This window comes from Leuresthes tenuis, unplaced genomic scaffold, assembly GCF_036924035.1.
Source record: "Leuresthes tenuis unplaced genomic scaffold, fLeuTen1.0.hap1 SCAF_20, whole genome shotgun sequence".
NCBI lineage: Eukaryota > Metazoa > Chordata > Actinopteri > Atheriniformes > Atherinopsidae > Leuresthes > Leuresthes tenuis.
Genome location: NW_027325374.1, coordinates 13,080,802 through 13,098,025, shown reverse-complemented (window position 1 = coordinate 13,098,025; position 17,224 = coordinate 13,080,802). Strand labels below are relative to the sequence as shown.

The following is a 17,224-nucleotide window of genomic DNA, read 5'->3' as shown; positions in this document are numbered from 1 at the left end:
AACTGCTATGGTAACTTAACCTAAGCTTTATATTAAAAACACTAATGTAGCTACAGCTGAGAACCTCAGGGGGCAGCGTATCAGTTATCAACAGTCTAGGTTTTATCCAGGATAAACACCACATTCTCTCCCATTCTTCACCACAAAAACGTCCTAGTCTGTTATACATTAGTTACTAATAACATGTTAGAACCATTGTTCTCCCTGTTTAAAGCCCCAGATCCAGGTGGGTAACACATGCTAGAAAGAGGAGCAGTGATTTCTACACAGCAGTACCAAAACTTTATGAACGTATACTATATCTAAAGATAGCCAACAGAAAAAAACTGTCAAAGCACTGTGTTCAACAACCCCATGTACATTACACTCTTCTACAGAACTTGCAGTTGCTCATATTTTTAGCATATTTCCATGATAGAATGCAATTTTCTGATTCATCCATGAAAAAAGCTATGATGAATGAGAAGTTGTTACATGATAAGTGGCAACAAGGTTCCAACCCACCGCTGTTTGAAATGTACAACTGGCTCAGAGTATCTCTGTCACACCAGCAGGTTTGTACCTCCAGGTGCAGATCAGTCTTTGAAGGTATCATGACTGTCTCGGCGCAATTGTCAGTGCGCTGTAGATCTTTTCTGTGTTTTGACATGAAAGTTCCTTCGGTTCAGTGACTCACTTGTCAGGATGAGTTAACAAAAGAATCAAAATGAGGAAATGTACAAAATAATCACATGGACTTGGGACGTGAGTCAACATCAGCTCTCTTTTTTAAAATGTTTTGCCTGTTTGTAGAGACAAAAAGACATATTGTTTCTCTCAAGATAGATTCCTGGGTTGACCGTATTATGCAGCATCTGGTACACAGACTACACACATAAATGGAACCACTGAAAAGGACATGTGGCTTTGCGTGAAATGCAATTAAAGCGCTGATGTCTTGATGGCATTTCCTCTACTTTACAGTATGTGACAAACAAATAATCCAGCTCACAAGTGTTTGAATCGAGCTGTGGGGATCGTGTCACTGTTTGTTAGTTTGTCATTTCCAGCCAAACACATTAAAGCTTCTCTGGAAATAGAACGAGTGCAGACAATTAAAGCCAAAGCACATTCCCATCATAAACATTCATCACCTGCTTTAAAGCAGCAGATATTTTTATAACCCTTCATTGAACAAGATGGTCTTTCCTCGCCTTGACTGTTCAATTTACAGCCCTGTTTATTTTATTGATAAGCTGCATTTATAGAAAATGTAAATAAGAATTATTTAGCTTTGATTGCTGGAATATGGAGATTTCTGCCAAATGTCAAAAGAAGAACAGACACAATTCTGCAACAGACTGCATGGAATCAAGGACTATTCTGAAAACCATCATCTGTGAACATCTCTTTCTGTCTTGTTGTCAGCATACAGTGTAAAAGCTAGCAGGTGTGACGTTATAGGGTTGCATTACTGCTCATTGCATGGGTAATTTGTACGACTGTGAAGGCACCATTAATACTGTACAGTCATACAGCATTAAAGCGTATTTCATAGAGACAATGCTTATATTTTGACAGCAGGGCTCCAGAGTAAAAGAGTCAATGTCCCCCACTTACATGTTTTTACCATTGTTTGACATGAAATACAGAAAAATGCAGCCATAATCTATTGAGATCCTCCATATAAAATTGAACTTTTTTGTTTTTTTGGTCTTGGGGTTTGTCTAAAAAAGCAACTGATGCAGTGTATGGGTAAACATGTCCTTGTCTGACCTTTTTCTTTTTTTCAAATTCATTGGTGGGATTAAAATCAGCACATTTTTTAAAAAACAAGAAAAATCCTTAGTTTACCTTAGTTTACTTTTAACAGTTTCTGCAGTGTCCCAACTCTTTAACTAACAGGTTGTGTTTGATTTACCAACAATTTGTACAGTTGTTCTTAACATTTATAACTTTTTACCTCATGTCTACACAATTAGAGGCTCATAAAAATAGCTTTCTTGTTTATATTCTATGACACAACCACAAGGTACTATGTAGACAATCAAGAATAGATAAAAGAGAATGGTTTTTCAGGTAGAAATAGGAAGGGCAACCCCTATTATGACGCTGCACTGTCTTTAAAGATGAGAGAGCAGAAAGGAAAGGACTGGAGGAGGAATTGTATAATAGACCGGAGTGGGACAGAGTGAAAAATTACTCTATTATAGGCCTAATATAATTTCCCTTAGTCTCAGAGGGAAACAGAATGGACTCACCCTCCTTCCCACTTTGCCTCTCTATCCTTTCGTCCCTCCATTTGCTCATACCAGAGATATAATTTCATCATTCTTCACTTAACTGTGTGGGTCGCAGGCAGAGCCCGACCATGTGCTCCAGCAAACACAGGCAGGTGATAGGCGATGAAGAAGAGTAGAATAATAGAACAGACGGGAAAACCACAGCACTTAATTTTTAGAGATGGACAGCTTTTAAGAGCAATGGGTTACATGGTCCTCTTTCAATAGTGAAGGAGAACACAGCAGAACATTTAGCGGGTCCCTGAGAAACACTATCATACAGGATAGAAAGCAAAATAAATGTAAACATGAACATGAAAACATGAAAAACAACTAATGTCACATATAATAACACAGTTCACATAACAGGTGATGATTACTGTCTTTGCTTACATCCAGTTGCTCCCAGATTTGTATTAATGAAAGTAATGTGCTGCCAACATGATAACCTGAAAAAACTTTGACATATAAAATGGGTAAAGATGGTTAAAAAAATGTAAGTTACTTCTATTAATAGTTATCTCCTGTAAACATGCATTATTGTTCATATAAGAATTTAATTAATCTTAATGTGTCAGTTCGGATTTCAGCTGAATTATCCTTAATCCTGCCTTCTCCATTCTTTCAAGTTCTATTCTAAATTAGGATACTAATTGAAACTGACCTCAAATTCACACCTAGTTGTATGCAAGAAAGACAAAACCGCTGCTTCACCCCTGTTACCTTGTCAGACAATGACCTTAGACCTCGGAAGATCAGTCAGTTATTCTCCACTGTCCCACCCCAGAACACCGTTTAGCTGTTCTCAAAAGCCGCGCCCCGTGTTAGATCTCCTGTTACAGTCCACCATAACCAAAAAGTGCTTGTGTGCTCTCATCTGGGATGATCTAAAGACTTTCTCCAGTCAGTCGTTAATCATCCTGCTGAGTGTCCACAGAGACGCTCAGAGAGGTAATTTGCTCAGTTGTACAGATGAAGATGCTTGTGACCCTTGACCTCATCTCAGAGAGGGCTTTTAAAGGAACACTGTGCTAACATGTTTGGTATGAGCCATAAAAAGACATGTAGGTTACAAAATGGGGTCAAGTAGACATATTTCTTTGGTAGTTCAGATACTAGCGTCAGTCTGAGTATAATTCTATAAAACCCATGAAAATATTTTAGATACCGAACTTTAAAGTTCTGTTCTTAATCACTATATTCATACTGTAACACTATAAAGGCTGACACTAAACTTAATAGTTTTCTCTATGACCATGCAATATGCCCAAATTCAATAATTCTGTTAAAACTTTATTCAGATTTTCTCTCTTCTTATATTTTAATGAGCTTGAATTGAGATCATTGTTCTGTGAATTAAAATCAAATAGTTTAGTTTTATCACAAATAATTTAAGATGGTTTGAAATGGCTTTTGAAAATATATTAGTCATACATTTGAAAAAAAGTTCACCGTCAGTAACATTCTTGTGGCTACACGCTACATTTAAACTCCAGGGTTTAGGCTGATGTAAACACCACTGGATTTTGGATTTGTGTAAAATATAACCTAGATTTTGTGCTAAGCTTTGTTAAATAGTTATTGGTTGTGGTTCCGTATTAACCAAACAGATATCAGACTCTTCTCAAGAAAGCAAATAAGTGTAGTTGCAAGATTTCAAACCACTTCTTCAAGTTTAGTTCAGTATATTTCAGCCTATTGCAATAGTTCTGGTCATATTGTATCCTTCTTTTTGTTTTTGTCCTTTTTTTCATGCTGGTTTGGATGTTGCACTGCTTAAGAAATTTCTGCTGGTAACACGTGCACTTTTTATTATCTGTTATGATGAACAGTCACGCAGCTAATTGAGTTTTTCCAAAGACAATTTCTTCCCTTCTTCCCTTGAAAATCACAGGAAATATGAGATCACTGACAAATTCTGAAACTAACAAGTTCGGAGCACTGATGGGGACACAGCGATAATATCAGGAATGCAGTATTACCTATTACTTGTATACAGTTTTTAAAGTATAATGAGACGCTATTTATTATTTGGAATAAAAGATATTCAGTTGCTTTGATCACCTTACTTATTCTTTTGAAAGAGAATGTTTTTTTTATGCATGAATTCTTTCTACTATCTCAGCAGAATCAATCATTACATTTGGGCTATACTCCTTACATGAAAGGAGTGGTGTGGCTCCTCAAAATGGACGAGCAGTGTCGCTCAGTGACAGTAACTTTTCTTCACCTTCTTTAACATGCAAGCAAAATTCAACCTGTCACCAAAACTCAACATGACTTATCCCCTTTCACCAACACATGTCACTTCTGCACACATGGTTCTCTTTACATGTCAAGCATTCCTCCATAACGACTCACTGGAGGTTAGCAGGAGCTAGCTAAGCAATGTGTTTTCCATTTGAACCACAGGTCAGTTAGAGACTGATACTGGATACTGCAACTGTTTCACAACCTGCTTATGCCATTTCTTATCTGAACAAACAAAGGCAGATCAGACTGTAGGGAGCAAGTATGCAGGTTAAAGACTGTTATATCAGGTTTAATTGGATTGGGAATACAGTGAAGTGAGCATGAGGTTTCTTTTATGTATAGTTTTTGACAGCTTGAGTGTCATTTCAATTCTACTTCACAAAGTAATGTGGATTTACAATAGTAGACTTGATATCTCTGAACATACCTGGCACAACTATTTGCACAACTACTGTGTTTATATATGGCTCATGTATCATTATGTTTTTAATGTGTACAATTATTCCATTTTAAGTATTTATGGAAAGTTGTTTTTTAATATTGTTTTCAAACACGTTGTGTTTTATGTTACACTATGTCATGGAATCTTATACCACACTGAAAAATATTGTTCTACATCGCTAGTATATGTATGAATTACAAAAAAACAACAGCAGGAAACACTAATCCATCACAATATTTTACACTGACTGATATTATTTTCACACTGACTACCACTGACTGAAGCACAGTGAAAATATGAAGCTGGCATGTGCCATTTCATGCACCATTAATTATGTTATATCACTCACCAGGCCAAGTCCAGTGGTGTTGACAGGCTATTATGATAGTGTTGCGTTGCCACTGACCACACGCCATAATTGATGGAGTCAGTTTAATGAGGCCTAAGAGGAATTAGTTCATCCTGCTTTGGCCCCTTTTCACCCCCCCATCCTGCTTCTCTTTTATCGCTTACTGTGCCGAAGCCTCCAGTAATCAGTCTGTCTCATTTGGCTTGAGTTACACGTCAAAGAACTTTCGTGACTCAGAAAGGAAATTGTACAGGCCTTCTCAGTTCTGAGAGAAAACTATAAAAACAACCCAGGGTTAGTTCAAAATAAAACCATATTGTGATTGGGAACTTAGACATGATTACAATATCTTAACATTAACCTATTAACTTATTACAATTTTCCGTGTGAAAAAAACCCACACTGCTATAGTTAGCTTGTCTTTATCATTGGTTTAGCTAATAGGAGCTAACTGGCTAAGTTTGGTAGAATTTGTATGTTTGCTTGCGTAAAAAGATGCAAGCTCTCCTCTCCTCTATTTTCATTTCAATTAAAACATAATAAATACTGCATTAAACAGCAAAAAGGAATGAAGTAATAGCACTTAATTGTAGAAAAATCCAATTAATTTTGTAAATATGATTTTATTGTTTGTTCTCTTGATTATGTGGTGTCATTTATTTACTGAGCACTCTGACCTTTTGAACCGATATGTATATTTGTGTTTGTGTGTTGTGGATCAATACAGAGAATGAGTGAATTTAAGAGCTTTATTTACTGCTTGTCTGCTGTAGGAATATAGCAAATTCACATTAATCATACAACAGTATATGTATTAGTTTACAAGGAACATTCAGTGTTTCTCAGATCTGTACAATTCAGTCCTGGTTCATTGTTAGTCTTGTCAACTATATCACCATGACTTTTCCTAAACTGCACAAAAACCAAAGACAGTCTTTCACCCTTACATTCCCACCCCATCCCTGACCCCTTTTGTGTAATTACTCTGTATTTTGTCTCAAAAGTGCAATATCACTACATTTACCTTCAACTGGGTTTACTGTACAAAAGGTTCATTCTCTGTCCACCAAACTTCACAGAGTGAACAAATACTGTCCAAAGAGAGCCTCCATCATCAGGTTTTGCCTGTTACAGGAGGACATGATGTGCTGTACCACTCTCTTCTGGTAGAACAGAGGGTTTGTCATCTTCGAGTGATGGATAGTATTCAACAAAATCATTAAACCATAATACTTTCTTAACTATAGAAAATCCAGAGATTAGGCCTTACACCATGTAATGTAATTATTGACAGACTCATTCATTTTTTTAAATGTTTTGGGTGATCTGTTACTACTCACTATATTGTAACTTTTCAGATATTCAGGACAACTGGGAGCTGCCTTTCAATATATGACCTGTTAACATGTTTAATGATGAATATCGGACTTACAAATTATCCTTGGCCTAACTTGTTTAACTCTCAACTGTTGTTCATAACATAGGCTGCAAATTTCAGAAATGATTATTTTGAGTCAAAGGAAAAGGAAACCTGATATTTTGGGAGATGCATTTTAGGAGCTAAAATAATAGCGAGCAACCAGTTAGCTTAGCATAAAGAGGAGGAAGCAGTTAACCTAGCTCTGTCTGGTACTGGCAGAACAGTGCTGCTTCGAAATAGGATCATGTTTACCAAGTTCATAGGAAGAGTTCCTGTTAGTTCCCTCCACTATGTGCATTCACAACCTTGTAATTGGAGATATTATGACAGATGAGAGTTCACAAGTTGTGCAAAAATTCTGCTCATGATCTCATGAGTTTCATTGGAAGATAGCATCAGCCAAGAACAGAGATGTTTCATACAGTGTCATTGGAAGCTAACTCATAAGAAGACAGCAAATAAATGTTCCCAAATGCAAAAATTTTCTGTTAGTACTTTAAGACCTAAAATGCTTCAAATCACAGTGCAGCCTATTATGGTGTCATTCTTACAAACATTGGAAAACAACTTTTTTTAATATAAATTGGGCTATCAAAGACCTTTCACCTCTGTTTTTATCTTATTTTTAATTTAGTCGCCTTAATGACACACCACATTAATATACCGGATGATGAATAATTTGTATACTGCCTCAGTAAAACATCACATTCCCTTTGCCATTTTTTTTTACATTAAACTGGGACAGCACTGAAATGTAACAGAGTCCTGTTTACATAGATAATGTACAGTGGCGCCCTTCAGGCTTTAACTAAAAGCTAAAATCTAGAAATGGAACAATTATTTACAAGTGAAAAAAAGGACATACAGTATACATACAAAATGCTGAAAACAATAAATGTACATCAGCACACACCTGAAATAGTTCCCAGGCACTTGTGATGCAAAAAGGACAGACACGATTATACACATAGGTGCTACAGTCTAGGATAACAACAGAAATGTAATACAATGTACAACTATTATTTGCAAATTAAAATACAACAACCTTTGGAGAGTAGTAAGAGTACCTTCATGTAAAGTAACACTACAGCATGACGCTCAGTATACTAAGGTTAGTAATGATCTGTGCTGATGTTGTTAAATTTGGTGAGTTGTTGATTGTTAACTATTTGCTCCTTCAAATATTTTCCCTATGACAGAAAGCAAGCAAAAACAAGAGAAAGTAGGTCCAAGTAATCCATAGCTGGCAGGATAAAATCGACACAGTGTAAATACAGTGACAACACTGACAAAAACTGTAACAACACAAAGTAAAAAGCTGAAACTTAAACAAACTGATTAATGCAAATGCAGATTCCTGGGTTTCACCTTTACATTGAAGTAATTCAAAACTTTTCCGCTTCTCCTTGTCAGAATTCATCACACATCCTTCGACTTCTGTCTCTGCTGACTTGCCTTTTATCCAGAGGTCATTGTTCCAGACAAAGAAGAAACCAGACACCCTTTTTTTTTTCCTCTGTCCAGTTTCTCTCTCCTATTCATCTTTTAGAAAGATTGTCAGTCGCGAGATTCGCTCCCTTGGATAAATACTTATGAGCTGTTTATTCAGTTGTGGAGGGTTCAAGAATAGGAGTAATATTCACAATACCCTGAGAATTAGGCAAATAAAGGTGAACAGAGAGTCGAGACCCTGCATTTTTGTTTCGCATTCTGATGATTTTGTGTGAGATTTATTTTCACTGGAATTTGTACCTACATGCTGCCATCTAAAGCACCCATTGCAAATCCTATTATTTTAGATAAAATTAGACAGTTAGGTAACACGGCTACCAATAATGACAATAAACAATATATGGTCCCCTCAGAAAAGTGCTCCATACCATATACATGGCAGGATCTGAAGTTTTCTGTTCCCTTAGCAATGAATAAGAATGAAAATGTATATATGAGCTATCTGTTTTTGTATTTGTTAAGTATATTACATGCATGCATGTCTACATATTGCAAGTGTGTGTCTATGTCTATATTCTGGGTGTCTACTTGTTTGCTTATGTACACATACTATAAGAGATTGTTTCAGGGTAACACAAGTTTTAAGTCCCGTTCCTTCCCTTTTCTGACTCAGTGTGAAGGAGTCTGCCTGCGGACTGTGTTATGCAGATAGACTGGAGTCGTGTTGCCTTGGTTAATGACCTAAGGCCAATAAGACCACCTAGTTGGCAGTGTCCAGGTACCACTTCTTACAGCACTTGATGGAAAAAGACTTGCAGAAATCACTGAAGATGAAGTTGAAATAAATTCCACACATACTGCTGCTCCTTACCAGAATCTAATACAATTATTCAAAATAAGAGTAAACAGATGGATGTAGCCTTTGTTTTTGTGACAGTGAACAGGTTAATTTAACATGATCCTTGAGTACTTTGTCAGTGTGTCATGTTTGCAAAAATCCAGATACTCTGAAGTATGCAGGCATCCAGTTGCAATAACAGACACAAGCCATTTGTCCAGCTAAATTTAAAAATGGCATGCATGTAATGTCACCTGACAGGTACTGTCTAGAAACATTTCCACTTCTTTGGTAGCATAGATTTGAAAACATCTAGAGGAAAGAAGGCTAATGACTGCTTTAAGTAAGGTCCACTGTGACTATGCGTGTTTAAGGATTAGGAAGAAAGTAAAGATGCAGAGGATCAAGTTGAAGGAATTGAAGAGCTACATATCCACAACAAACTTGCTCCATGTTCAGTCAAAGTCAGAGGAAGGTAAGCGGGATGTCAAATGTGTGGAAAGACAGGTCAATTTCCAAACTCAAAATGGAATGATATCTTGAGAGAAAAACATATCTTTCTGCTAGAGCTGGACATTGTGTGGATCTTAAATTGTAAAATTAACTGTAAGATGTTCGTAGAATAATATTTTTTAAGTTTCTCTCAAATTGCTTGAATCTTTCCCTTTATCAACCATGATATCAGTGACTTGAGTGATTCATAGGCTCCTCACTATTGTTGTAGCATGAATTACGTATGTGGTGTGGAGGAACTCGTGAAGGAATATTTTAAGATTAAGGATCAGGTGTTACGTTTTTGTTTATAGTTTAGATTTACACTACAGATGTGGCAGTTGGCTTTGTAGCACTCGGACTGAGCACCAAACTCTGAGCAATATCGTCGCGGTTAATCTTACGCAGAGCCGTGCACAGCGCGTCAACACTGGCACACTCCTTGCTTGCCCAGTCAGACAGGAGGGCTTGAACCGGATGCTCTTCCTGCTGGAAAGTCGCAATCCGCTCCTCCTCGTATCCAAGGAGGCCGGCAAGGTTGTACCAGTCACTGTCCTGCATTTGGTTGCAGTTATCTCCTTCCCCACCTTTGAAAAGAAGCTTCTCCACTTTTTCTCTGGTGTGGAGCGGAAGGAGCAAACAAGGCTCTTCGTCAATGGTGACAACTGTGGAGGGAAATTAAGAAGGTATATTTTATTCCTCAATTTAATAAGTAAACATTTGCTATGCTGTTTTTATTTTTCTATTGCTTCACCAACCAGTTCCTGGCATTTAACAAGTAACTGAAAGCAAGGCCTTTTTCACATATTCACATATTTTCAATGTGAATCAGGGGTCAACAGAAGATCTGAAAATGTACACAGGCAACTTTTAGCAAGGCCTACGTTTAAATCAGCTTATTAGCAAATATAGTATGTTTACAGTCATAGTTAAAAAAATTTATTCTTTATAAATACTTGTTAAAGCTTGTCCCACCATCAGTAGTTTGAGTAGTACCATCTGAGTAGTTTTACTGCTCAGCAACACCTGGTCAAATATGACCTTCATAGATGAGTCTTTTTAAAAACCCTTCATGAGCTTCACAAAATCTGGTCATATCCAGCCTGCTAATTTAAAAACAAATCCTAAGGACTGACAAAGTCCTCTTCAACTGTTAGGCATAGGGGTGGATAAATCATGCTTTGTTGTCGCTTTGCAGCCAGCTAGGGATAAAAAGAGGATGATTTTTGCAACAGGATAATCATCCAAAACACAAAGTCAATGGTTGTGACATGGACCACACAGTCCCCGAACTGAATATCACAAAAAATCTTTGGATAGACCTCAGAAAAGCAGTGAATGGCCCAAGAATCTCAGAGCTAAATGTCTTTTGCAGCAAGAATGCGGGGAAATCCCTCCTAAAACTACTGAAAAACACTTAGTTGCTACAAAAGGCCTTTTTAAGCTGAGAGACTTGTCAAAGGAGGTGGTACAAAGTACTGAAGATGTGGGCCCTTTGTAATATTTATGGTTTTTGAAACTTGAAAAGCATTGAAGTAAACCCAAAAAAATCGTCTTTTATTAATGTTACAGAAGTCGACCATATTTAATGCTTCACTCTTTTTCTTTCCCTTTTGTTTTGGTTTTGCTCATCAGAGCACTTTTTTGACCAAGGGTTTCCAAATTTTTGCACATCAGCAGTTCTTTTATAGTCTTTTACAACAACATTAAACTTAAAAGGCAATTCTCTGGTCACACAATGAGCTCGGGTTAAATCAATATCAAATTAAAGAAAAAAACTACACCAAAAGTTTGATATGATTTCCACTTTCAGATACCAGAGGTCTTGTTTGAAAGCCTCATCTCTTAACTACAGTCTTTTATTTCATTTACCATTTTCTAGTTCGTGTCAGGGATCGATGGTGAGGTAGGACCCAGATGCAGCTATTTCAATTAAAAAAAAGGTTTATTTCCAAAAACACGGAGCAAGGCAAAACAGAGGGCGTGGCAGAGCCGGATTAAAAAATGCTTAAACTGTGAATTAATAATAAACAATTAATAATAAACAAGACTGAAAACGAGACAAAACTATGAATAAAAACTTGAACAAGACTATGACTAGGAATAACGGTGACTATGATTTACTATGACTATGGCAAGACTATGAGGCAGGAAACCAGACTTAGCTTTTTGTGAATTTGGCATGAAAGGGAAGTGAGGATTCTGCAATGAATGAAAGGAAACCAGGAGACTAAATGCTGTGGAGGGAGTGATTACTGAGTGCGTGCAGCTGATGACAAGGAAAAAGGTGACGTGAGTGAAGCTAATGGCCAGGGAGAAACACGACAAGAACTGAATCTGAAAACATGACAAAGAACCTGAAAACATAATTATCGAAACATAAACTGTGACAAAGCCTGGCCATAACAGCAATCAAAACATAAACTGTGAAAGAAAAACATAAACTGTCACTGTTAGACATGGAGTTTTTAAAAAAAATCCTACTCTGGATTGGTGGGACATGACAGAAAACCAACAGGAGCACAGCCTGCCAAAAAAAAAACCCAAACACTGTCAGTTTTGTTTGCTACAGTTAGTTTGTAAGATTGCAGTTAAGTTGCAGCCAGTGAGGCCATCAGATGGCCCATTACTTAGATGGAATTCTTTTCTTTAAGCTGACATGCTGGGAATTCAGCACAAGATCAACACTGGCTTTCTTTTTTAACCATATCGTCAATTCAAGCGCAGCAGTTTAATGAATGACTACTGTATTGTATTTCTTAGTAACTGGGGAGTGGCCTCTGTGCAGGTATGTGCGGGAATCAGTGTGTGTCAGTGTTACAGTGTACCTGTTTGTGCCTGAGTCTGGCCCTGCTGCTCCTGCAGACTTTGACTGTCCACAGAAATGCCGCTGTCACTGTGTAGCTTCTCCCCCTCAGGTAACGGTGTCTGGTTCTGATTGACCGTGCAGTTGTTGGCTCCTTGCTTGTTCTGCTTACAGCTGTTCCACCTTAATGAGAATGAATTGACAGACAAGACAAACTAAGTTTGGCAAAATAAATTACTATTTACTAGTGTTGTCAATACACAATACTTTACAGTATGTGAAAAAGATTTTGCACATCAGGACTTAATAAAAAATAAATAATATATATAAATGTATATAAATAAATAATAATAATATATATATATATATCCTTACCAAGACTTACAATTAAGAGAATATAATCAATCAATTAAACAAATATGAAGCCAATATGCAAAAGCAGTGTGTGGAAAACTAAGTACACCTTGATCACTTCAATAGGATTTATGAAGACAAGTAGCAGCCTGACGTACTTATCAAAAGACTTGATTAAATATTAACCATCAAAGTGTGAGCACCTCTATAAAAACAGAAGTTTTAGCAGTTTGGTGATCTGCAGCAGTTGTCGCTGCCCATCAATCTGGGAAGGGCTATACGTCATTTTCTAGACAATTTGGAGTTAATCTTTCTTCAGTAAGAAAGATTATTCACAAGTAGAAATCATTCAAGACAGCTGCCAAGTTTCCCAAGAGTGGACATCCCAACAAGTTCATCCAAAAGTCACACTGTGCAATCAGAAAAAGTGCAAAAAACCCAAGTTTTACATTTCAGACTCTGCAGGTCTCAGTTAGCATGTTGGATGTTAAAGTTCATGACAGTACAATGAGACAAAGACTGCAGAAGTATGGCTTGTTTGAATGGCTTGTCAAGAAAAAAAATCTCTTCTCTCAAAAAGAAAAATGCTGCTGCACGGCACTATGTTTGGTGAAAACCAAACACAGAATATCAGCAAACCTCAATGAATTTAAGCATCATGGTAAAGAAGAGTTGTCCCGTGTCAGAGACAGAGCATAAAGACATCATTCTTGAGGCAGTTGAATATAGGGGGGTACTTCTTTTTTTTCTTCTTGGCTCTTCTTGAATTTTGTTAAAGAATTAATGACTCTGTGTAATATATTTTGTGTTTTGGTTCATCCAAGGTTGCATTTGACTAACTTTAAGGCCTGCCAAGAATCAGATGGTTTTTTGTTTTTATTTTAAAAATGATTTCCTGATACATAAAATCTTAAAATGGAAAAAGTTTTATCTTAAAAACTTTAATTCATTGAAATATGATTGATCTCCTACCACAGCACGAGTGTGTAGTGCAGAAAAGAAGTAATAAATCAGTAACATTGAACCTGAAGATGTGAATTTATTGTTGCTGCATAGCACAGATTACTTACACACAAATAATACTAAAAAAACACATAAGAAATGCTGCCTAAGAGTGCGGCTGTTACAAAAGAAAAGTCATATCGAGCTCTTACAAATACAGCTGAGTCATTCTCGATAAGGTGCTCTGTTGTTGGGTGCAATAGACAGTCAATTGTGGTCATAATAACGTATAATTAATGTAAAATCTTCTGACTTTCAGTTGGAGACTTAAAGAAAAAGCCTGGAAAGCAGACTTTTGACCAGCTGCTCCAAAAGCTTTTTCAGCTGTTTTTTCATGCTATTTCCAAACAGCAAAGAGGCTTGAACATATTTTACATACAACATTTAGTAGGGGTTTAAAGGAAGAGAGGGTTAGTGGGGCATATTGTGACCCATGGGATAGCAGAGGACTGTCAGCCAGAGAAGCAGCAGATGATTTCATCAAATATGAAACTGAAAATTCAAACTGTAATTAGACATTGACTTCGTTATCATGGTGGTTATTATTTCAGATGGATGCTTTTTGCTATCAAGTAAGGAGCCTGAAATACAAACCGTGTGCAGACATATATTTAAAGGGTGATGAGATGATAAAGAAAATGAAAAAAACAAAAACAAGTCATTTCAAAAACTAATGGAGATTCTTGTCTTGTAATCAGGATGACAGATACAGTTTTCAATTCAAGGATTCTCTGTTCTCACCTCTTGAAGATAATGAAAGCCACAAGACCGACAACAACAGCTGCTAGGATGGAGCAGTAGATGGGGATGAGTTTATCGTTCAGCCCCTGGTAGATCCTCGCTGGGGGTTCACCATTAGTGGTGGTGGTGCTGCTGTCTGTGGGGCCCTCTGGTGGGAGGCCATCTGGTGTATAGTCTTCGTAGATGGGAATCGAAGAACCAGTGAATGGTGTTGGCGACAGCGACGAGTTATGAACTACACAAGACAAACAAAAATGTGGGAGAGGGGGATAAATATTCTTTATGAGCATTCTGACAAAGTGAAAACAAAGCAGTTTTACAATACCCAGCTTTTACTCTGCATTTACAACATTGAAAGGTTAGTAAAACGTTTATGTAATTACATGAGGCACATTAGAAAAAACAAAACGTAGATGTATGTCTACGATAAAACTGACAAAGATAAAATGCAGCAGCATAGTTGTATATGTTCCTTTAGAGCTAATCTAACATGGTAACATTTTGTTTCTAAGACATTCAGTGGAAGAAATTAACTGTTCTTCACTAAGAGGGGCAAAGGAAAACAACAACAAAAACATATATATATAAACTGTATATATACAGAACATATATTGTGAATTATTATTGCCCACTGCCACCACACTTAGGAGAGGCAGTTCTTTGCAGATTGCTGAATCTCTTTACTTTGGAGAGAGATTTGGAGAGAGACTTCCTCTTTAAGGTGCTCTTTTGCCTGTTGCCAATTAACCAAATGAGCTGCAACGGATAAAATGGACTGTATCAAATTGTACTTGCATTTGTTAGTTTCTTATTTGGAGTACCTTGAGATGACTTTTGTTTTGGCACTATACATATAAACTTAATAGCGCTGAATTAAATAGGATACCTAAGTGAAACTACTTAAAAGTTCATATATGCAGATCCAAAAATGAATAAGCTGAGCACTTGTGACAGCCTATTTTTTTTTAATTCTACAAACCAATCTGTTGGTTAGTGTTGAAAATATTCAGAAGATCCATCTCTAAACAATAACCAGCGTTTGCAGTTGGTTATGACATAGATCAAAGTGAAGTTCACCTAACATAAATGAATAAATAGATAAAACTTAAAATGTCAAAACCTGCTTTTACATGAATGCATGGGTTAACGTTATCCAGTGAAGTGATCGAGGCTACTTAAGCGTGAATACTTGTTTGACAACATGAGAATACTTCCTTCACCACTACTGCAGGGGCTGGTAACTATAGTTCTTAATAATTAAATAGATAAATTATTTTTTAAAAAAGAACAGATTTCACTCATGAGGTGATGGAACTAACTTATGGTTAAAAAGTATGAAATGTCACTGTGTAGCAAGCTGTGCCGTGAACTGTGTATATTTTCATGCTTTTTGTATTTTACCACAGTATATGATGATGTGATTTGTTGTATGACAACCTGCTGTATTCTGTATTACCAGCTGCAATTCAGCAGATTATACTGTGAAGTTTTTTTTAGCGTGTGTTGTTTTAAAATGACCTCTCTTATTCCTCTTTTTAAGCACCTGCTCATTTATGGTCTCTGCACAGTCCTGAACACAAAAATATAACAGCAAAGTAGCTGAAAGGCACTAAAAACCTTTTTTTTTAAGGGTAAATGACAGGAATTCTGTCAGTACTGAATTGTAAACACTGTTCATAAATTTCCAGACTAAACCTCAAATCTCATCAAGTCAGAGGATATTTTTGCTCAAAGACAAATGGCTAAAGTCAGAGGTCAACTAAACCAAAGGCTGCCTCTCCACAAGTCGCAGCAGATGGAGAAACATGCTGAACATTCTTTTATATTCTGCCAGCTGGGATATTTCTAGTCTGAACATACGATTGGAAAAAAGTATGCAAAGGCTAAATATGGAACAAATATGACAAGACACGCAGATCATCTATCTACTTTTTGAGCTTCTCTCCACCAGAGTAAGAGTAACCACAAAATGCCTTTCATGCTGACAAACACAACAAGCACGTCAACACCCACATTAGATACCACATCACGGTCATTTTCTCTCCTCCCTAAGGAACCATTAACAATGGTATGAGCACGCTTGTCCATCCACTCCTGCCCACATCGCTCCGACCATTAGCAGACATGTTTGCTCCTCACCACGGATGTGGAAACCTATCCTCGCTTGTCACTTACTTACTCTTACTCACATCGTTAGCAGGAAATCAGCCCATTGGCTACCAAGGACTTTGCATACCTCAGGAGAGCCGCTTAGTGCAAGGCAGCCATTTTTCACTAATGAGGCGAAAACGCTTATTAGATGATGCACTGAGATGCTTTGGGGTTTTTGGATGAAGGAATTTTGAGGATGTGATAAGTGCTTTATGGCAACACCAATCTACCAAATGTCCTGTAAAGTTATTGTGATATCAATCCCTCTTAACCCAGTCTAATGCTGACATTGGTGCCAAATTATCCTGAAGCCTTTCTGGAAATGTGTTGACTCACAGTGTTATCTAATCCTCTGTGCCAGTTTTAACTGACACATGACATGCAGCAAATTAATTTATATTCAGTGTTGGATATTCACAACTGACAAATCCCTGTTTGTTTCCCTGCTACTTTGTTAGCATGGATTATTTGCCAGCTTTATCATTGTTGAGCGCTAGGTCAGTGAAGCTGGCTGATGCTCGATTCATTAAGTTATGTGCTGTTGTTTAGTAACCTCCAGATGCTTTCAGAACTTAGGACATATATGTAACAGTATAAACAGTATGTTATAACACCTTGTGAATATTCTCCTAAATAAACGGGCTTCTTTGTTTAGCCTTTCAG

General features: G+C 37.1%; 1 protein-coding gene across 1 annotated transcript in view; it reads right to left on the bottom strand.

The window, feature by feature from the left end:
• Positions 1 to 6,040: 6,040 nt before the first annotated feature.
• Positions 6,041 to 17,224, bottom strand: part of ngfrb (nerve growth factor receptor b) — a 34,262-nt gene continuing 23,078 nt past the window's right edge. Inside the window, exons 4-6 of the mRNA XM_072373409.1 lie at positions 14,411 to 14,645; positions 12,336 to 12,496; positions 6,041 to 10,172 (exon numbers count right to left, since the gene is read on the bottom strand). Coding sequence (XP_072229510.1) covers positions 9,829 to 10,172; positions 12,336 to 12,496; positions 14,411 to 14,645 — 740 coding nt within the window. The 3' untranslated portion in view covers positions 6,041 to 9,828. The remainder of the gene's footprint in view (positions 10,173 to 12,335; positions 12,497 to 14,410; positions 14,646 to 17,224) is intronic.